General features: G+C 45.9%; 1 protein-coding gene across 1 annotated transcript; it reads left to right on the forward strand.

Annotated features, from left to right (window-relative positions):
• The first annotated feature begins 14,144 nt into the window (after positions 1–14,144).
• Positions 14,145–22,410, forward strand: LOC109773028 (peroxidase 2). The gene is given in 6 exon segments (XM_073496629.1): positions 14,145–14,297; positions 15,012–15,095; positions 15,369–15,437; positions 15,440–15,576; positions 15,679–15,844; positions 21,736–22,410. Coding segments are annotated over 6 exon segments (975 nt in total). The 5' UTR covers positions 14,145–14,164; the 3' UTR covers positions 22,122–22,410.
• Positions 22,411–23,003: the final 593 nt, after the last annotated feature.

Consider the following 23,003-nt stretch of genomic DNA (forward strand, 5'->3'; position numbering starts at 1 on the left):
TAATGATTACCGGTCTAGTTATCAATTGCCTAGGGATAAATCCTTCTCTTGTGTTACAAAAAGCTTTCTACTAAACAACTAACTTCTATTATCTTCCAAATTACTCCTAGGTTTATTCTCGCTAAGTACTTCTTGTTTTATTCTCGCAAACTTATCCCATTACACGTACAAAGTAGTTTTATTCTTGCTCTAGGTAAAGCAAAGTTAAGTGTGCGTAGAGTTGTATCGATGGCCGATAAAACTTGAAAGGGAATTTTAATTCTACCTTTAGCTCCTCATTGGGTTCGACACTCTTAGTTATCGAAAGAGGTTACAATTGATCCCCTATACTTGGGGGTTATCAAGACCTTTTTCTGGCGCCGTTGCCGGGGAGCAATAGTGTGGGGCGAATATTCTCGTGGGTGCTTGTTTGTTTTATCACCGAGTAGATTTTATTGTGTACTCTTGTTTTCTATCTTTAGTTATGGGTAGGAAACGTAAAATACAAAAAATAGTTGTACTTACTAACCCAGTGGTTGAAGAACCACCCAAAATCTATCATACTGCTGAGGCTTTCTACTTGGATCATCTTTGATCCCTTTGTGCTCGTGCTGGAAACCCAACTAGCTTAGTTGAGGGAAAATCATTAGATGAGCATGCTTATTTTATGCGACACCACTTATCTGAAAAAGGGGAACTCTTATGGCATCATATTAATGGTTTACATTGCTATGCTTGAAATTTATGTGAAATACATGATTTTACTTGTTGTTCCGAAGACCCTAAAAACACCTTCCCTTCCAATGTGAGTTTAAGGATAATGGGATCTTATCTTCTTATGCCAAGGGTGTTTGTAATTACTATGATATTGAACAAACTGAAGAATTTGTTTCTTTTAAGGGTGCCTATGAAATTGCTTCTTTGGTTGATAAGTATGAAGCTGCTCTTTACAAATCTGAAAAATTTGCCATACTTAAATATAGCTATGAAAACTATGCTTCTAATGCTTATGTTAAAGAATATATTGAGGAATCCTCTGCTGTCCAAGATGAGATTAATATTTTTCAGGAGTCTATGGAAGAAGAAATTGCCGAGGAAAGGAGGAAGAGTGGACTAGCTACCCATGCCCACCTTTTAATGAGAGTAACTCTTCAACTCATACATTTTTTAATTTCCCTTCATGCTTAAGGAAAGATGAACGCTATGCTAATTGCTATGATCCCTTGGATTCGTTTGAAATATCATTTTTTGATGAACTTGATGTTTGCTATGCTTGTGACCAAGATGTTAATTTGAATTATGCTTATGTAGATGAATCTGCTATAGTTCCTTATATTAAGAATGAAATTATTGCTATTGCACCCACACGTGATAATCCTATTGTCTTTTTGAATTTTTCCCAACTACACTATATCGGAGAAGTTTGCGCTTATTAAGGATTATATTAATGGGTTGCATTTTAATACTATACATGATGATTTTGATGGATATAATATGCATGTGCATGCTGCTCTTATTGCAATTATTATGAGAGAGTAACCACATCTTCACCTCTTTACGATAAAATTGCAAGAAACTGATTATACTATGCATTGGCCTTTATTATGTATGCATGAATTCTTATTTTATGAAATGCTGATGCATAGGAATAGAGTTAGACTCTGTTGTTATGTGATATATGTTACTTTGTGCTCACTACTAAATTACAAATAATTGTTAATTAAAATTGGCTTTGATATACCTTGGGATCCGGGTGGATCAATTACATGAGCACTTTATGCCTAGCTTAATGGCCTTAGAGAAAGCGCTGCCTGGGAGACAACCTGGAAGTTTTAGAGAGTCATTTTCTTACGTTCTGTGCTTTTAAAATGTTTAAAAAGAAAAGATTATAGAGGGGAACCTAATTTTTTTTTCATAAAGAGAGCGATTGGAAGGTTATGCATTGGAGAACTGAGGTTCGACTTTGAACACTTGTGTTCATGCTCAAGGAAACAATGTAGAATTTTTCATGGAAGTTTCTCACAAAAATAATTATCCCTTTGTACAAATCTATTGTATAATAAAAGTAATGTACAAACTGTGGATGTAGTGCGTGAATTTTGATATTTTACTGGAATGTCGAAATGTTCTGAAGTTTTTACACAGTACTGCTATTCAAATTTTCTATTTTTTTCCTAATGTTTCATAATTGTTTTAGTTATATAAGTATATTTTACCATGTGCATCTTTACAGACTGTCCTGTTTTCACTGATTGTTGTTATAGTTTCGTTATTTGCTTATGTTTGAAATCTTGTTGAGCGCCGTTGACTTGGGAGCCATAGAATTGTGATATCATACAATGGGTAATTCTTTATTATAATTATACAATAATGTTACAGTAGAACATGATGGGATTTGATTTTATATGTACTAACCCCTCTAATAAAAACTTTGGTTAAGTTTTGTGTGGATGAAGTGTTCGAAGATTGAGGAGGTATCGACATGAGGAGAATAAGGAGAGACAAGAGGTTAAGTTTGGGGATGCCCAAGGCACCCCAAGTAAATATTAAAGGAGACTCAAGTGCAAAGCTTGGGGATGCCCAAGAAGGCATCCCATCTTTCTTCGACAATTATCGGTATGTTTTAGTTTTTGTTTTGTTCACATGATATGCATAAATTCTTGGAGCATATTTTGTTATCAGTTTTCACTTTTCTTTTATGCACCATGCTGGTATGAGATAGTACTTGGTTAATTTATAGAATTCTCTTTGCACTTTACTTATATATTTCGAGTATGGCTTTATAGAATGCTTCATGTGCTTCACTTATATCATTTGAAGTTTGGATGCCTGTTTCCCTACATATAGAAAACCGCTATTTGTATAATGCTCTTTTGCTTCACTTATATTTATCAGAGCGTGGTCTTTTGTAGAAAGAATTAAACTCTCATGCTTCACTTGTATCTATTTAGAGAGTTAAACAGGAATTGGTCATTCACATGGTTAGTCATAAAATCCCACATAAAACTTGTAGATCACTGAATATGATATGTTTGATTCCTTGCAATAGTTTTGCGATATAGAGATGGTAATATGCGGGAGGTACTAGTGAATGATTGTGGTTTAGTAGGAATATTGGTAAGGTGGTTGCAACCCTTCTTTCGCCGCAAGAAAGATAATTTATGGATAAAATCCCGACAAAATTTCAGCCCAATCGGAGTTACAGATCTCCGGGAATTTAAGAAATGGTGAAGGGAAAAAAAATAGGAATGCGGTAGAAGAGAACAGTGCGAGAGATCCAATCTCTGAGGGACTCCTGCCCTCCGGGATCCATGGAGACCATGGACCCGAGGGGAAACTGTCCTCCCATCTAGTGGTGAGACCAAAGCAAGAGGAAGAAGGAGGGGGCATTCTCCCCCTCTCTCCTGGTGGCGTCGGAATGCCGCCGGGGCAACCATCATGACAGCGCTCTACACCAACTACTTCGCCGCCGTCATCACCAACTCTCTCCCCCTCTATGCAGCGGTGTAACACCTCTTCTTCCTCTGTACTATCTACTTAAACATGGTGCTTAATGCTATATATTATTATCCAATGATGTATGGCTATCCTATGATGTTTGAGTAGATTCGGTTTGTCCTATGGGTTGATTGATGATCGCGATTGGTTTAAGTTGTATGTTTTATTTTGGTGGTGTCCTATGGTACCCTCCATGTGCTGCGAGTGTGTCAGATTACCGATGTAGGGTGTTGTAATACGTTCATGGTTCGCTTATAGTGGGTGGTGAGAGTGACAGATGCTTATAGCCGAGTAAGGGGTCTACTGTGTATGGGAGTAAAGAGGACTTGTTACTTAGTGCTATGGTTGGGTTTACCATAATAATCTTTAGTAGTTGCGGATGCTTGTAGAGTTCCAATCAGAAGTGCATATGATCCAAGTGCGGAAAGTATGTTAGCTCATGCCTCTCCCTCATATAAAATTGCGATAATGATTATCGGTCTAGTTATCGATTGCCTAGGGACAAATCCTTCTCTTGTGTTACGAATAGCTTTCTACTAAACAACTAACTTTTATTATCTTGCAAATTACTCCTAGTTTTATTCTCGCTAAGTACTTGTAGTTTTATTGTTGCAAACTTATCCTATTACACCTACAAAGTAGTTTTATTCTTATTCTGGGTAAAGCAAACGTTAAGTGTGCGTGGAGTTGTATCGGTGGTCGATAGAACTTGAAGGGAATATTAATTCTACCTTTAGCTCCTCGTTGCATTACTAGGGAAAACCTTATACAAAGAACTTTAGTAGTAGCGCTTGTTAAAAAAGGGCGCTAGTGCTAAATAGCAGTAGCATACAAACGTAGCAGTAGCGCGCCTAACTATAAACGCGCTACAACTAAAATTCTCACGACTAAGCCAATAAGCTACACATAGTAGTAGCGTTCTTATTTAAACTGCGCTACCACTATGTCTATTGTAGCAGCGCGTTTACGTAGAAAGGCGCTACTGCTAACGAAAAGAAAATAAATCGAACAACAAATAGAAAAGTAAATGAAAATGAAAGAAATAGAAAAAAGAGAAAGGAAAAAATAAAATGTAAAGAAAAATAGATGAGAAAGGGAAAAAAAGAGACAGGCTTAGCAGTACCGCGTTTTGTGAAACGCGTAGCTATAGCGCGTTCCCCTTAACGCGTTACCGCTATGTTTCACTTAACCAGCGGTTTTCCCTCCACCCGGCCACCACTTCTCCCCCAAATCCCTTGCCCCCACTTCGCCGCCGTGTCCCCAATTTGTCGTCGCCCCACTTCGTCGCCGTCTCCTGCCGACGTCGACGCCCCCGGAGCCACCAGAGCCGCGCGCCGTCGACGCCACCAGAGCCGCCCCCAACGCCACAGTCGCCGCGCGGCCTCATCAACGCCACCGGAGCCGCCCTCGGCGCCACCGGAGCCACCCTCGACGCCCCTGCCTCCCTCGCCACCACCGCCTCCCTCGCCACCACCGGAGCCATCGTCTGTAAGTACCCCTCCTCTCTCTCTCTCTCTCTCTCTCTCTCTCTCTCTCTGATGCATAGCACAAACATTGGACATACTAACTAGCTAGGTTAACTAATTTAATTAGGTTAATTTTCTAGGTTAGTGCAAAAATGTAGTTAGGGCTTTCACAGAGAACTAGTTAAGTTAACTAGTTTAATTAGGTTAATTATCTAGGTTAAGAAAAAATTTATTTAGGGCTTTGACAGAGAACTAGCTAGGTTAACTAGTTTAATTAGGTTAATTATCTAGGTAAACTAGGTTAACAAGCTAGGTTAACTAACTAGCTAGGTTAATTTGGTTCATTAGGTTAACAATCTAGGTTAACTAGGTTCGCTAGGTTAGAGGAAAATTTTATTTTCGACCACTATTTTTCTAGGAAAAGAATTTAGGTGAGTTTTATTTTAAAGATGATCCCTTCCTAGACTTTTATTGTTGATTATATCTTTTCGTTGAAGTGGTCATGTTATATCTTTTCATTGAAGTGGTTCGATTGTGCCCAAGTGGCCTTTTGTTGTTTCCAGGGAATGAAGCTGAGTGGCCTATGTTTTGCCGGAATGTTGATTCATTTCCGTTCTCGCAAATTTCAGGTTCTCGATTTGTCCACTTTTTAGCAAAGGTCATGCCGAAATTTTCCATGAATTTCGGCATGACTTGTGGTACAAACTAGGACATATTGAGTGCCCGGGATTTGCCGCACCGGGAAGGAGTCAACGTTCCTGCAAAACATAGGCCTTTTTTATGTCATTATTCATTTTATTAGGTCTAGAATTAATTGACTAGATTTAATCGTAGGAAACATGGCTAGCAACGATGAAGGACAGGGTTCTGGTGACGACGTCTACCTGGCGGCAGACGAATTTTTGAGCCTTGCCGACGATCAACCTATGTTGTTGCTGGGCCCACCAGTCGCATCGGGGACTGAGATCGACATGCAGACCGGTGTTGAGACTGAGACCGGCGCTGAGATTGAGACCGGGGCTGAGACTGAGACCGACGCTCAGACTGAGACCGGCGCCGAGACTAGCGGAGCCGGTGTAGAACCGAAAGCAAAGAGGCAACGACTTCCTAACAAGCTCAAGACTAGTAGACTGGTGGTCACGGAGGTGGATGACGACAATTTTGAGCCAAACGCGCCCGAGGAAGCGCGCGCGTGCTACGGCAATCAAATAGGCTGCATCGTACGGACAACCGCCACCATCAACGATGAGAAACTATAGAAGATAGATAATATGAGGCCCTCCCTCCTAAAGAAGCTGCACCAGATATTCTTGTTCCCGGGCCGGAATGAAAAGGATTATAAAGATCCAGATAAGGACCCGGCAGTGAAGAAGATAAACAAACACGCCATGACCAAGTTTAGCGACGCATTGGCCGCCTGGAAAAAAAGGGTGAAAGCAAGGATCATCGACAAAAAGGAACCCTACTTCGAGATTGTAAAGGATAATCCGACAATCACGGCAGAGCACTTTCAAATATTCAAGGCGGCTTGCGAGGCCGAAGCTGCCAAAAAAAAGTCGAAGTACATGAGGGGGCTTCAACAGAGGAACACTGGGTGCCACCACCTTGGAAGCCGTGGTTACGGCGGGAAGAGGTCCATATGGGCCAAGGAGGAGGCGGAAGCCGCGAGTCTGGGCATCCCAGACCCCTTGGCGGAGTTCACCGTCCCGCAGGAGCGTGACGTCCTCAGGGCCCGGCACCGTTGGGACCCAGTGAAGAAGGTTTTCGAGACGAACGCGGTCACGACGGAGTTCATGAGACTGCTAGTAATTTTAGTTTCTGATCAATTCGACTGCACGTTAGTCATATTTGTAAACGTTCCTTGTGCCTTTTGCAGAGAGAGCAGCACAGGATTGCGGCCGAAAGCGACTCGCCGTCTAAGGCGTTGGCGAGGCCCAAGTGGGACACTCCATTCAACCGGGCGTTGAACATATTGAAACGACTCCCGGTGGAGACTCGACCGTCGTATGGACGCGTGCACGGTGTCGGAGACGGCGCAACGTGGAAGAAGTACTACCGTGAGACCACAGAGGAGAGAAAGGAAAGATGGAGGTTAACTGAAGAAAACATTGACAAGAAGGTTGAGATTGCGGTTGAGAAGAAATCATGTGAGACAGTCACGACAGCGGTAGCTGCCGCAAAACAGGTGGTTGTAGATATGTCTACTACCTTGGTTTCGGCCGTCTCCGGAGTCTGAACGTATTATGGACAACCTTTCGGTAGTAAAGAAGTCTAGGAAGAGATTGAGGAAAGGCAAAAAAGCTGATTCTATGATCCAGCCGCCTCAGCAGCCTCGGGTTCAAGACCGTATAGATATCCCCGATGCGGCAAAATGGCATATCCCCGGTCAACCAATCCTACCTGAAGCAGCGCTAGGGGCCAGATTCGGCGATTTAAGGAGACTTCATGACGATGTGCTGCGGATAGAGAAAGGCCTCATCGCCTCAAAAAATCCAGGATACCCACTCTACGTGGTTAACGTGCCGCAGCAATTGTCGTACACCGACACATTCCCCGCGGAGAAGTTCTTCCTTCGATTCGATTACATCTTCGACATGTTTCACTTGAAGAAGCTAGATTTTACATTTGTCCGCCTTTATGCCTTGCACATGAACTACCTCATCGGGGTTGAGCAGATACCTCATATCTGTGTCGCTAACCCGTACTCCATGCATGAGGGCTTCTTGGGAGTCTGCGCAAAGCACCGTGAATACGCGAGGGAATACATCGTCAAATTCATGCTCGCCAATAAGGACAAGGAGGCGATTCTCGTGCCTTATCATCCCCTGTAAGTCATCCGCGCGGATATCTTTCCTTCGATTTCAATCATTCATTTGCATGGTGGAGGCTAATTAATTTGAGGTGTACTTATTTTACGCAGCGGCGAGCGCGCCGTCCTCATCATCCTCTACCCCCGATACTTCCATGCTCTTTTCTTGGACTCGTCGAAGAACATTAACAAAAAGGATTACACCCACATCAAGTCTGTTCTCGACAGTGCTATATTTTACTACGACGCACGGGGTGGAGAGGTCAAGGACAAGAAGAGAAGGGACAGCGGGCTCGCCTTCAGCCATAAGACCGACTTCTGCTGCATCCAGCAACCGAGTGATTCTCTTAATGATGGATTCTATGTCCTACACCACATGCTGGAGTACAGACGGGATCACCAGAACCTTCGCATGTCAGCTAGATCAGGCGATGCCCATATTCTGCAATGGGCAAAGACCTTAGGAGATATCAAGGATCATCGACTTCGAGCTGAGTTCTATCACATCCAGCGCGAAGTTGCCCAAATCATCATGAAGGAGGTCGTCGAAAAAACAGGGATGTTCTATGAAGAAGGACAAATGTCGCGGGAAGACGTCCGAACACGGGTAGCCGCTCAGCGTCTCGACCTGAAGTCTTTCACTAGGCTCGGGGACTATCTCCCTGACTTGGATGGATGGCACTACATGTTGGAGTGATTGTCTATATATGACAATGTGTCCGTTTAGTCCATACTTTCTGTATGACGAAACTTTGAGTTATGCACGACGAAACTTTATTTGTGATGTAATTAAACCGTCCTCCTCGACTAGCGACGATCACTCTAATAGAGCATTTTGGGTACGATCAACTTTGTTATTTATGCTTATGATATGTTGCTTCTATTTTTGCCAAGTCTGTCTCTTTCTGTTGCTCAACTATATATGTTGCATATCATCGACTCATGTGACTATGCAGGTGCATAGATCATTGATGGCGAAGAAGTGCTACGCCAGGAGTATATATACGACGAGTGGCCGGAGTGTCAGGCCTAGGTGTACCGATTTCCGGTTTCCGAGCGATAGGCGGTAGTTAGTTAGGTTCACGCTAATGCGAGAGAGGGATACGAACTCATGTACTGCATAGTTCCGCTCTCACTCAAAGTGATAGCTCTTCTCGCGTATATCATTGTTTAGATGGATGACGATGTAGTTGCAAGTAATCGAGACTTGTATCGCTATATTCGAGATGATGACGAGAGACCACTCTGTGTTGGATGATGATTATGATGATGACATGATTTGATGAGACTATTTGAATGTATATGCTATGATTACATTTGTATGCGTATGATATGCTAAAGATTATTGTATAAAGCCTATTCAAATACAAAACAAATATGCAGAAAAAAATAGAAACTAATAAAACTAGCAGTAGCGAGGGGAACAAAGTTAGCAGTAGCGCTCCCTTACCAGTAGCGCTTCCTGCTAAAAAGCGCTGCAGATATTAGCAGCAGCGCTCTGGACCAAAGCGTGCTACTGCTAACCATGTATAGCAGTAGCGTGGGTCGACAGGCGCTACTGCTACACATTAGCTGTAGCGCCTTCTCAGTAGCGCGTCGTCCCGCGCTACTGATAGGAAAAATACCCATGCTACTGCTAGGGTTTTCCCTAGTAGTGTTGGGTTCGACACTCTGACTTATCGAAAGAGGATACAGTTGATCCCCTATACTTCTGGGTTATCAGCGAGCAAGTTACGCCTCTCGTCACTGTTAGGGCCCTACAAGTGGTGGGCTGGCGCCCGCCACTGGTGTCCTTTTAGTAGTGGCAGGCTGCCCAAAGAGGCCCGCTCACCACTGCTGGGCTTTAGGTGCCCGCCACTGCTAGGCATTCCTGCAGTAGTGCCTCCACCGCCAAAGACACATCGAAATCAGTGAGAGGGAGAGCGGTTTCTAGAACCTCTCGCTCTTGTGAGCTTGTACCGGGAGAGGGCAAACTAGGTTTTTGGGAAGTGCTACACGCGACTGCTCACGTCTGTTACAATAGGTCTTCTTTCTTCTAAGTCAGGTGGCATCACGCACTATCATCCTCACCACCATCAAATTGGCGTCACCAACATTGTGTCAACAACATCGCATCCACATCAGCCACAACTACTTCGCTTACAACGGTTCAGTACGTGCACCACGATCTTATCCAGTATTCGATGATGGTTAGTTTTGCATGTGTGATACTATTGCTATTCGGTGCATCCAATACGTTCGACATATACATATTGTTTATTTAATCATGATTTATATTATGAAATTAATCACAAAATTTCCTAAATTTTCAACAAAAAGAGTAAATAAGAGCAAGGCAAAAAAGGAATATATGACTAACCTGATAACCAACTTTTATAGTCTAGTAAAAGGTACATGCTTTGCATGTCAAAACACTCACATTTTTGTTCATTAGATGTAGCCACCAAAAGGCGATGCGTAGTGGAAACATAATAGCGAACAACCAAATGTAATGTTGTCAATGTCATGCATCATTTGTACTACTCGCACCTGACATTATACTCACACTTCTCATCTTCCCTTTAACATCTTCTACACAGTTCTCGACCATTCGACTATAACCACTTCAGCCTGGCCTAAAGTACTAGCTGAAGCGAGAATCGGAAGATCCATCAAAGGTGATGACTGGACCACTACTCTATATCAGGGTGAAAAAACTTAGCATGGCCTTCATTGGTCAGGCTCAACATCAACAAACTTCATTCTTACCTTGTTGAAGGTGTTTTCTCCGAGCTTATGTGTTGGCTTTCATTAGTCGGTCACGGCAACTAGTATGAAAACCCTTGTCCTAGCCATCTTCAGCTAAACATGGCGATGGTGACATGAGGGTTGTTATCCTTTTTGGAAGGCATTGCTGCGAAAAGAGTAGACTTAGTCATAGGTGTAAACTCATATCCCACCATACTTGTGTATGTTATGTACACCACTTGTTGATATATTTGGCCTCGTTGCCCTGGATCAATGTTGATAAAAAAAATGAATGTGTGTTAATAAATAGTTTGGGGGTTTCAACTTCCTTTTAGAAAACAAATGATAGTTCTCGAAGGGGTTAGGACTTGGGACTCGGGAGGGGGATAGAAGCCTTTACGAGGAATGAGAAATGTCTAGAATGTAACTGCTAGCTATCCAAAGGCTGAACTCTATGTGATACAAGGCAACTGAGGAGCAATCCAACAGCCAAAAGCGTAAAGATTTGTCAAATTTCCATGGTCAGATCGAGTGCATCCAACGGCTCATGCTACAAGTTATTCCCACATTGTATATGGGTATAGAAGATGTGCTTCATGATGTTGACTCTTGATGACATGACAGTCTTATCTGGGAGTTGTTGGCAATATTATTGGCCATTGTCTAAGAAGGCAATGTAAAATTGTTAGGAAAACACACAAAGAGGACTTCATAAAATCATCACATTTGAATGAGATTGTTAGGATAAAAAATGTTGTGTAGCTTAAACGTTTGTCGGATACACAATTTATTTTCACCTTGGATTTGTGCCGACGAGGCTTTCAAAACAAGATCCACTTAAATACTTCTCAAAAGAAAAGAAAAAATCTCTCACTCTTTGGTTACTATGCAGTAACACACTATGCACCAACCTATTTGCAACAACTTGCCACGCAATCTTACCACTACGGTGGTAGCTTTCACCTGTGAATCTGGTAATTACATCGCCATGATCATGTACCATACAAACTTGTAAATATATAACCAATTTGGTGATTTCTACTCCATCCCAGAATAAGTGTCTCAACTTTATACTAAGTTTAGTACAATAAGATTGAGACACTTATTTTGGACGGAGGGAGTACATCACTTCATGAGTTTGACTAAAGGGTATGTTAATACATCGACGCTATATTTATATACCGCAAAATATATAACTGAAAACGTCTTTTGAATATGAATTCAACAATATAAGTTTTGTGACATACAACTTATATTTTGTTATTCAAATCTACGGTGAAAATTAGACACAAAATAAATAGAGGACCGATAAATCCAGACGGAGGTCTCATGCTATAGTGTTAATTACATCACCGCAATGATACTTGTCAATTAAAAAAAAGAGATATGTGCCCTCGGAGATAAAGCAAACAATGAAGACTCGAAGACGGTATTTTAAAAGTTTGAAGCTAAAAAGGATGTATTGTTGTCACATCGTACATTAGTTGGAGTTCTAATAACAATTAATTATCCATGTCTGCTGAGCTATCGATCAAAGCTGAATTATTTTGTGTACGCATCGACGTTTTATTGCATATGTTCAGACGTTAATATCAGTCCAACAAGCCAGCAGGCCCTCAGCCAGACACACACATGACACATGTGTGGTTATATATGAGTTATTCTGAGAGACACAGTGGTCAGCTGATCACTGTTTGTATTAAATAGGATTCCGTTTGTATACAAATTTTCAAGCAAACACATGCACAGGTTAACTGTATGTACGTACTACTTTGAGTACTAGCTACCTAGTACTGCATGATTCTCAATGAACAAATAGAACCACCTCGTTGATTCCGTGACAAACAACCACTTGATGGCTAATCTGTGCTGTGCTCCATAATTGTTATGCATGATCCGGTAGTAGTTCCATACGAGTGAGGGGTGTAGCACCGAAAAGTGAGAGCAACTAATTTAGGTGTACCTCTTGCGGGGGCCTCGTAAGGATTATTTTTGTGGGTTGAGAACGCATCAAGTGACACGCTCTCAGCCACCGCCACGTATAGTATGCTGGGCGTTTTTTCAGTACTTTGTTTTTTTATTTTCTATACACGTTTTCAGATTTTAGACTGGATGTTTTCCTGTTTTTTCGACTATTTGGTTTTTGTCGGTTTTTTCTAGATTTTGGACAAAAAAGGTTTGAAAAAAAATTGCACGAAAAAACTCTTCTTTTTTTTGGCTTCCACGGGAGGCACAGATTTGCCTCCGCGAGAGGCACTCGGAAAAAAAAAGAACACATATTTTTTCATAGGAGATAGATTTGTTTCTCGGGGAAGTACATATTTGTTTCCGCGAGAGGCACAGTTGTGTCTCTTCAAAAAATAATATTTTTTTGCTTTCACGGGAGGCATAAATGTGCTTCTCGTGGAGGCACAGATTTACTTCCACGAGAAGCACATCCATGCCGCTCGAAAAGGAAAAAATACATGAATTTTTTTTTCTTCCACAGGGAGAGACAAATTTGTTTCTTGTGGAGACACAAATTTGTTTATCGTGAAGGCACAGATTTGCTTTCGTGAGGAGAGAATAACCTACTGGCAGCCAACCACGCCATAGCCATAGCCCAGGAACCCGCACAGGTTTGCTTCCGTGAAGGGAGAATAACCTACTGGCAGCCAACCATGCCATAGCCATAGCCCAGGAACCCGCACGGGAGAACCAACACACCCGCACGAGAGAAACAGCCCAAGAACAACGCCGCAGCAACAGCTCAGAATCTGCATGCGACCTCCACCAGCTCCGCATGGTGCAACCTTCGTCGAACCCATGTCGGCGGCAGCAAGAAGCGCGTCGCACGCCCTGGCCATCACAGAGGATCCCGACCACCGCTTTTGGCCGCCGCTCCTTGTCGAGATCCTCTGCCTCCAAGTCCTCAGCGCCATGACCTCCAACTCTCACGACGTCGCCCTGGCCACCGCAGAGGGTCCCGGCCGCCGCTCTTGACCACCGCTCTTGGTCGAGATCCATTGCATCCAAGACCTCCACGCCGCAACCTCCAACTCCCGCGTCGGCGCGCGAAGAAGACCACAGCACCACATCTTCTCTCGACCGCGCTCTTCCTCCACAGTGCTCTCTGCCGTGCGCTTACGCACTAGAAACCAACGTCGTGCCGCCTGCTAGACGGCGCTCCCCCGCGCTAGGGAGGCCCGTCGGGGCTCGCAGATCTCGCCCGCCGTCTTTGACGGCCAGGCGCTGCCGCCGCCGGCTAGAGAGTCACGGGGAAGGGGGCACTCGGGGCTCTAGGGTTTCTCCTCTGGAGCCGCCCGTGCGAGCGGCCTTGGAGGGAGGTCGGTCAAGGACAAGGACGTCTTCATGAGATTTGGCGTGTGCCCCTTGTGTCACTCCGACGTGACGGATGCATCTAGACGCGTTCGGACGTCCCATGTCTGTCTCACATATGGGTTGAATATGAGGGTGCCGGTCAGCCCGAATGTTTGGGCCGAGTTTGTAAAATCCGATTGAGCGTCATTTTTCTGACCAGGAAGGCCATTTGGATATTTGAGGCAGATACGTGGTAGGTTTGAAGACGCTCTAAGGCCACTAAAATCGTCACACACACAGGAGCGAAGCGGAGCTGCCCATATATACGCATGCAAGGCTCCTGCGTTTGACCCCTCCCCCACCACCCCCCTCTTGTGTATATCGGATGATCATGGCTTTTTTCGGCGTTCCTGTCGTGGCGGTCCTGCTTCTTGGCCTGGCCGCGGCGGCGTCGGCACAGCTGTCGGCAACGTTCTACGACGCATCCTGCCCGAGCGCGCTCGCGACGATCAAGAGCGGCGTTGTTGGCCGGAATAAGTCGCGGCGCTAGTGTCGGACGCGTCGGGCGCGTGTATGGGCGCGCGCCGGGCGTGTCAGGCGCGGCGGGACCGCGGTGTAGGCGTGTGTGGTCGGGCTCGTCGGGCGCGTCGGATTCGCGCGGGACGCACTGGTGATGTCGGGCTCGTCGGGCGCGTCGGGTGCGCGTGGGACGTGCGGATGCACTGGTGCTGTCGGGCGCGTCGGGTGCCCGCGTGACGTGCGGACGCAGCGGAAGCTGTGGCAAAGTGTGCGTGCGTGCGTGTGTAGTGTGTCTACTTGCAGCAGTTGTATGTATGTCGCGTGATGGTCAGCGGCATGAGTTAGTTAGCTAGATAGTCAGCACGTAGTTGTATTAGCTAGTCTGTTAGGAGTGGCCGGTGGAGCTAGCGCGCGTCGTGCGCATGGCCGGTTCAATCGCTTGCATGTAGCGGAGAGTTAGGAGAAAACGTGAGAGCTGCGTCGCTGTGGGACTATAAAGCCACGGCTGCAATGTGTGTTTGTACTGAGTTCATGCTCAAGGAAAAGAAATACAAGGAAAAGAAATATAAGCGACCGTTCGTGCGGCTGGGGGCGTTCGTGCGCTAGGCATATCCTGCTGTGTGCTCTTCGTTCTTCCTCCTTCTTTCTTCTTCTACGTCCGTGCGAGAGAGAAAGCTCCGGTGAGAGGCAAGGCGAGGCTACGACAACAACAGGCGTGACGGCGGCGGTGAGCAAGGAGCCCCGTATGGGGGCCTCCCTGTTGAGGCTTCACTTCCACGACTGCTTCGTCCAAGCAAGTCACCTCTCCCCTCGCTCATGATGCGTCACTGCGTGCACCTGATATTGCACCTTCTGCCCGTACCCTAGCTATTTAGTGATTCAGAATCTTATCTCTTGCAGATGTTACGTGAGTTGCACACTTGCATGTATACTAGTAGTAGTAATTACTTCTGCATACGAACATGTTCAAACCAGTACATGACTTGTAGCACCGTCTAGCTAGCAGCTGGATGGGAACCATACTGGTGCGAATGTGACGTGCATCTGTTTTGTAGCATCCATACTGATAGTATCATGTTGATTATATGGATGCGACTCGTCGGTGCTGCTTGCCGACACTGCCAACTTCACTGGTGAGCAGACGCGTTCCCCAACGTCAACTCCATCAGGGGACTCGACGTCATCGACGGGATCAAGGCGCAGGTCGAGGCCATCTGCGCACAGACCGTCTCCTGTGCCGACATCCTCGCCGTCGCCGCCCGGGACTCCATCGTCGCCGTACGAAATACTCCTATAAGCTAGCCTAGCCGGCCGGTCGAGACACTCCTGATTAAACTTTAGACGGATGCCCGAATTCTAAGGATTGATTTCATTTCGCAGCTAGGAGGGGCGTCGTATACGGTTCCGTTGGGGAGAAGGGACTCCACCAGCGCGAGCCTCTCAGAGGCAAACAGGGACCTCCCTCCGCCAACCTCCGACCTCGCTGATCTCGTCGGCAACTTCTCCAGGAAAGGGCTCAGCGTAACCGACATGGTTGCACTGTCAGGTAATTAATCGCTGCAATCATTACGCCGAATAATTCGTGAGCTGTACTGATATGCTTCACGTTTCAGTTTCTTGCATGAAGACACTGAGTTTATTATTAGTACAGGAGTACTATTATTTTCGGGATAAATACAAACGTTGGTTTTTTCTTTTCTTGCGGGAGAAAAGGATGTGTACTCCAGATGGAAAGACATGCCACATGCTCCATTAGATACTCCCAAACATGTCTAGTCTTAGTCTAGTCAATATTTGGCACGTAGGCTCATTGTTCAATAGAAAACTGGCATGTATGCCGTAACAACCCTACAAAGATCATTTCAGAAAATAGAAGGGAAAAAAACCCCTACAAAAGTCAAGAAGTAGCTTGATGGTTACACCGACAAGGCGACAAGTGACGAGGGACCAGCCGAGGGGCATCTACATCAGATGAATATGGGAAAGTGAAGGATGAACGTTCACCTTCCTATCTTATGCTATATGGAGCGAATATTCCCGGGCCTCTCATGTTGGGCAAGCGCAACGAAGTAGAGGAGTAAGAAAAGATAAAGAAGAGAAAGAGGACACACCGAAGGTGAAAGCTAACTCGTGAATTCCGGCGACTGCACGTGAGGGCAACAAATACATTGGGGGAAGGGTAGGGGCTTGAAATGGGGCTTACTCATGGCCTGGCGTGTAAAACTGGGGTCCTAGAGAGATGTCATGGTTGGATCATCGGTCACGGGGTGAAGCATGCACGCCAGAGGAACAATGAAGGAAATACATTAATGAGAAGAATATGGTGGATGGAGTAGCGATAGGAACGAGGTGGGGAGGTGCTAAGGAGAGAACTAAGAGTGTAACGAAAATTGAAGAAGGCAACGCGATGGAGGTGTAATACCCCCTTACGTTAGTGGAGGCCCATGCGGGCCGGAGTGGAGTCGTGTGGTTGGGTTAGTTCCCCAAGGAGAGTTTACATTGAGTTGGGCCAGCATATAGGCCCGTTAGTCGAAACGTAGCGCATGCGAGTTAAAACTTTTATAGAAAGCGATGACCAAAGTGTATGAGGGGTGTTATGTATACGTGGGCATGTCCCACGTGTAGGCAGTGCATTTGCCCGAATTTGGGCCAGGGCGTTACATATTGTATCAGAGGAAAGCCAATTGTATGGGAGTAGGGGACGCATGTACTCGTGTGCCTCTGGAGAGCAGCCGGCATTGGACATGCATTGAGGTGTTATCTTGTACATTTGGCAATTAGCGTTGCTCCCATGAGGACCTCAACCCTAAAAGGAGGAAGGGGTTGAGTGTAATACCATGACTCATTACTAGAGTTGTGTTGTTGAAGATGCCAACAAGGAGATTCCCCACACGATTACTGTGTTATCTTCCCCATCCACGCTCAACTTAAACACGTCTGTGACCATCCTAGGCCTCAAGCAAGGACCTTGGATGGTGTTTTTAGTGTTTGGTTTGATACTTGAGAGATTGGTCTGGATGGATCTTATTATTGTAACCCAATAGCACATGAGCGGTTGGTCCTCGTGGACCTTATTGCAACCCAAAAGCACGTCCAAGGATTCATGGGTTTTGGCACAGAGGGCGGTTAAACGGTTCAACCCTGCGAGTTCGAGATAGAGCCATTTTGGCCCATGAACAAATTCACGAGGAACAAAATTAGACCATTTACATGCGAGCTCCTATTGGAGGCTCATTGTGTCCAATAGGAGTCGTGAGCACAGGGGAGCTCCAATTCAGTCAGCCCAATAGTATGTAATCTAGCAGTCTCATGTACTGTATCAACACGATTTTAGTGTAGCACGTGAATCCAAAAATTTGCAAATCATTTTATTAACACAGTGAATATTTTTTAAGTTTGTGCACTTTTGTAAAATTTCAAATGTTCAGAAAATAAAATTTGAGATTTCTCATATTTTTAAAATTTTATGAATTTTTTTTATAAATTTTGATTTTTTTAGGAAAGTCCGTACATTGTTTTTTGAAAACATGAACATTTTTGGAAATCTGGTTATTTTTTAAACACTTTTCAAAGTTGTGAACCATTTTTCAAAAACGTCATAAAAATTTCAAAGTGTGAACAGCTTTTTATAATTTCAAACAATTTTTAAAATTCCAAACAATTTTTAAATATGCTTGACAACTTTTTAAGTTTACAATTTTTTTAAAAAAATTAACAGAAAAATGAAACAAGAATAGGGAAAACAAAAAACAGAACAAAATAAAAGAAAAAACCAGAAAATGTGAGCAAAATAAAATATAAAATCAAAACCCCAAAATTAGAATTCACAGTTTGCTGTTAAATAGGCCGGCCCATATCGCAGCCACTTGTGGGAAGCGCGCACTATTTGTCGCAGAATGCGGCAAATAAGTAATTCTCTTTTCCTTGGCAAACCTATTCGGCGCTGCAGGCCCTGGTTAAGGCCAATTTTCCTAACCGGCGCCTGCAGCCGCGTTAACTGGGTTGGCCCATTTATTTGTAGGTTTTCTTTTCTTTTGTTTCCAGAAACGCAAAAGAATTACATGCAGGATGAGTCGGCTCGGTGACTTCCTGTATTGAGGTGCAACGCGCTAACCACCCGGTCACAACCTGATATAATATTGTGGTCTAAAAAAATGTGTTACTCCTGCCCCTGTGTACTCATGGTGACTCACGTTGAGAACCCTGCCACCACCAAGTAATCGTGCTCCCTAACTTTTACTAATGATCACCGTGGAACAAATCCCACATTATAGATGGAAGCGTTGGGGCATTCCTCCTCGTGTCTTCCAACCTAGGGTGGCTCTGGGCCTTCTCATCAAGTATCGAAGGTCCGGTGTGGCCATGTCGGTGCACCAAATTGGCGCGAGTACGATGTTCTCCCTCAGTGGCGTGTTCATATCCGTCAATAACGACGTGTCTTCTAGAGGCTGGCCGGGCAACGCGTGGAGGATGGTTTCTTGGCTGCCGCGAAGCTGCGGGACAGGGTTGGAGCCCTGAGCCCCTTCGGGCCGCCTCTACCGTTACTACACCACTGTATCTATATCCAAGGGAGGCCCTCGCCACTCCTACTTGCACGAACTAGTTGGGATATGATATCGGGTCTAGATCTATAGTGGAACTCCAATGTATGGTCGGCCAGTCAAGGCTTCTCCTAGTCAGTCTTCAGGTTCCCTAATGGTGGCTATGAAGGCCACTCCTCTGTTGTGGTGTGGCGATGAGTAAAGTTTGGGTGCGAGTTCATCTTTGGATGATGGAAGGCAGAACGTTTTGTGGGTAGGACTACTAGCTAGGTGCTAGACAGTGTGCACGAGCAAGAGGGCGTTATGGTGCCTGCCAAGTAGTTAAGAACGACGGTGGTGTGAGGGGGTCGTCATAGTGGTCTGGTTGTGCAAGATGTGAGGTGGATACTAGAGAGTTCATGTAGGAGCTAGTAGTGACGATATCCATGGATGTCATATCTATTGTGAAGGGACTGTTGTGGCTTTTCTTTGTCCTCTTTGATCTCGGAATGAAAACCTAGATCCTTCGGGATCTTGAACGGCGGTGCCTCTTTGCCATTTCCTTCATGAAGGCATCATTTTGAATTCCATTGTTCTCCACACATCCATACATTATGTGATTGGGCAAGGCAGGAGGGGGCATAGTTTGCTAATGGTAGGATCCGTTGTTGTGATGTGCGCTCTTCTAGCTAAGGGGCATATGTGGACTTGCCAACTCAATCTCTTGGGGAGCCCCAACCTATCAGGATGGAGTCTCATGTCGACGAAAAATAGGGGTCCCCTCTAGTGACGACTGATGGTGCGGAGGTTTGTTCACAGTTTGTTCCACTCCTTTTTCGACAGCTTAGGTTCTTCGTATCGTGATGCTTCTCCTCCATGTTTCCTTCCATTTGTCTTGATTTTAGATCTACATTCATTAGATTTCTTGTTTAGGCATGCTCCATGAGTTATTTTATTAGGGCATCTCCAACGGCAACCCGCAAAACCCTCCTGCATTCGTCTGCGGACAGGGGGGGATCAGTCGGCGGACACGGATGCGGGAGGCAGCCATCCAATGCTAGCCGCATACATTTTCACAACAACTCAAACCAACCGGACAAAATTCGTTCAAACAAGTCCGGATTTCATATAAACACGATCTGAATTCATATAAACATATTGGATTTCATATAAACATGATGGATTTCATTACAAATACATCAAAACAGTCCTAGGCTGGCTCTGGAGTGTAATTAATACCTAATCTAAATAATCGCCGGCTTCCGGTCCCCGTCTCCGGCCATAAACCAAGAGAACGGAAGCTTCGCCCTTTCCAGCTCCGCCGCCACGACCTCCGCCTCCGGAGCCCCGCGAACTGAAGTTGTCTGCCTCGACGTCGCCGCCAAGCGACTAATCAACCGAAGATGTTGAGCCCACCAAGCTTGGCGTCGACGGAGGGGAGGAGCGGTGGCCTTCCTAGGACCCGAGCGGTGGCGACCTACCGTGCACTGCTCTTCCTTGCTGCCGGCGGCGCCCATGGACATGCCAGCTTCTTCGTGCTAGCGGCGCCGAGGCGCAGCCTCCTCCTCGTCGGTGTCGCCGAACAACGCCTCGCCCGCGTCATCGTCGCGCTCCTTGTCGACGGCCGCTACCTCTGCCACCCGCTGTTGGTACCGCCAGCGGGCGAGGCAGATCTTGCGGGCCTCCTGCTCCGTTAGGTCCGCGTCCGGTGCGACCGCCCTGCTGGCGGAGACCTCTCCTCCGCCTGCAGATGCTCTTGGAGGAGGTTGTGGTCGTAGTTGGCGTCGGCCCGCGCCTCCCGGAACTGCTCCTCCCAATCCTTCGGCACCATGTCCATTTATTGGGCACGGGCCTCACCGATGGTCGGGGTGCTATGCATCGGCGAGGGTGGAGCGGAGGAGGAGGGTGTCGCTGGCTCGTTAGAGGAGGCATCCTCCATTTGCACGTCCTCTGCCTGCCTGTCGGCCTGCAGTCGGCAGCAATGGCGGCCATGGCCTTCTTCTACTCCGACGTCAGCCCGTCCCAGAGAGCTTTGGCCATAGAGGGATCCATGGCGGGGAGTGGTGCGGAGAGGGATGGCTGTGGCTGTGGCCGGGGCGCCAAGGCAGCGGTTTATATAGCACCGGTGGGCGGCAGATGGACAGATGGGTGGCGCCGGAGGAGACGCCTCGACAATCATGTGCCATCAATGCGGGCGGCAGACGGATGGACGGGCGGCTGGTGTGTCATTCGAATGTGCGGCATTCTCCTACAGCGGGAAGCAGTGCGGGCGGCGCTCTCTCAGCTGGCGCGCCGCTTCAATGCCGGCGCCAGTGAGCGGTCGCGTTCGCTCTGGGCGGACATGAATGCGGGCGCTGACGCTCTGAGCAACGCTGACTGGAAACATGCCGGAGGGTTGAGGGGTTTTTAGTGGGTCAGGGCGGTTAGAAATGGGCTTGGGATCGGTCCGGACTCCCGCAACTTTTGTCTCCGATTTGCGGGAGAAATCGTGTCTGGACAACCCCGTGAACGGATACAAACCCGTGTTGGATGGCTTCCGCAGTCCGGGCAGCGCGGTTCGGACCGTTGCGGAAGGTTTGCTGATCGACGTTGGAGATGCCGTTGTCCTATTCTATTATCACATGCGGGCGATTTGTCGTTCGTGAGCTGGTTTGATACATGACACTATGTATCGTTTGGTATTTTGGGCGACTTGATTTAATGTCGGGATGTGGCCTTTTCTCAAAAAGAAGTGATCTGATCCTTTGCTGACATTTTGTTCTTTTGCACAACCGTTTGCCAGCTAGAGTTGGCCCTAGTTTACCATTCCATCGTACTTGTAATGTTGTACGGCAGTACGCGTGCTGTACACTTGACGCCACTCTACTTACATACATATGTACTACATTGTACTACACTTGTGCACGCATGCATGCAGGAGCCCACACGATCGGGCAGGCGGCATGCACCAACTTCAGGAGCCGGGTCTACGGCGAGACCAACATCAACGCGGCGTACGCGGCGTCGCTACAGGGTAACTGCCCGCAGTCCGGCGGCGACGGTAACCTCACACCGCTCGAAGTGTCCACCCCAAATGCCTTGAACAACGCCTACTACGGCAACCTGGTCTCGCAGCGCGGCCTCCTCCACTCCGACCAGCAGCTCCTCAACGGCGGCTCCACCGACGCTCTCGTTCGCACCTACGCGTCCAGCGCCGCGCAGTTCAGCGCCGACTTCTCCTCGGCCATGGTGAACATGGGCAACATAGGCGTGCTCACGGGCGCGCAGGGGCAGGTTAGGCTAAACTGCGCCAAGGTGAACTGAGCGAAATAAGCCCCCAGAGCCTGTTTCCCCTATAAAACAACGAATGAAAGAAGCATGGGCCATCGGCAGTTGCAAAGCTGGGCCTCCAGGGTCGGTAACTTTGCCGGAGTCCACTAAGATATCGCATTTCTTGGAATTTCTTGAAGGAATTTATTCTCTTTTTATTGCGGGGAGTTGAAGGGATTTATTCATTTCCCTTCTGGTTTATATATCACGTATGGTATGGTTGTGCTTACTAGCAGAAATTTACCAATCCATATTTCCTGTAGAAATCTAAATGGGTTGCTTATAATGCTTATGAGGAACTCCTGTATGAAATGTTTTTTTTTGCGGGGGCTTGTATCTCTACTCCTATAAAAGACATGATGGTGTGTCTGCCATCTATCATTTTTTACCATTAGATCTGCATCTAACGACTGTGAGGTAATTTTTGCCCTTTTTGCAATAATAGCCCACTTCTCTGCTCTAATTTACAGAAAACCCCTTAGTATCTTGAAACCAACCACATCCCTCCCTCACCTCATCAAAACAGACCGAGGAGTATATTTTGAGTGAAACATGGTATATTTTTAGTGATATATGTATATCAAAATTAGAGTTTTTCTTTTAAGTTTGCGAACAAGTATTATTCTACTTTGGATCCGTTATAACGCACGGGCACATTGCTAGTGAAATGTTGAATATTCGATACAAATTAACTAATAAAAAGGATATTCAGTACTCCCTCCATTCCATAATGTAGTGTATATAGATTATTTTTTAAAGAAAACATCACAAATTTTGACCAAGTTTGTGGAGAAAAATATTTATATCTAAAATGCCAAACATATATCATAGATTCAACATAAGACGTAGTTTCCTATTTTATATATTTGGTATTGT

The sequence above is a fragment of the Aegilops tauschii genome, chromosome 4 (genome assembly GCF_002575655.3).
Source record: "Aegilops tauschii subsp. strangulata cultivar AL8/78 chromosome 4, Aet v6.0, whole genome shotgun sequence".
Classification (NCBI taxonomy): Eukaryota; Viridiplantae; Streptophyta; class Magnoliopsida; order Poales; family Poaceae; genus Aegilops; species Aegilops tauschii.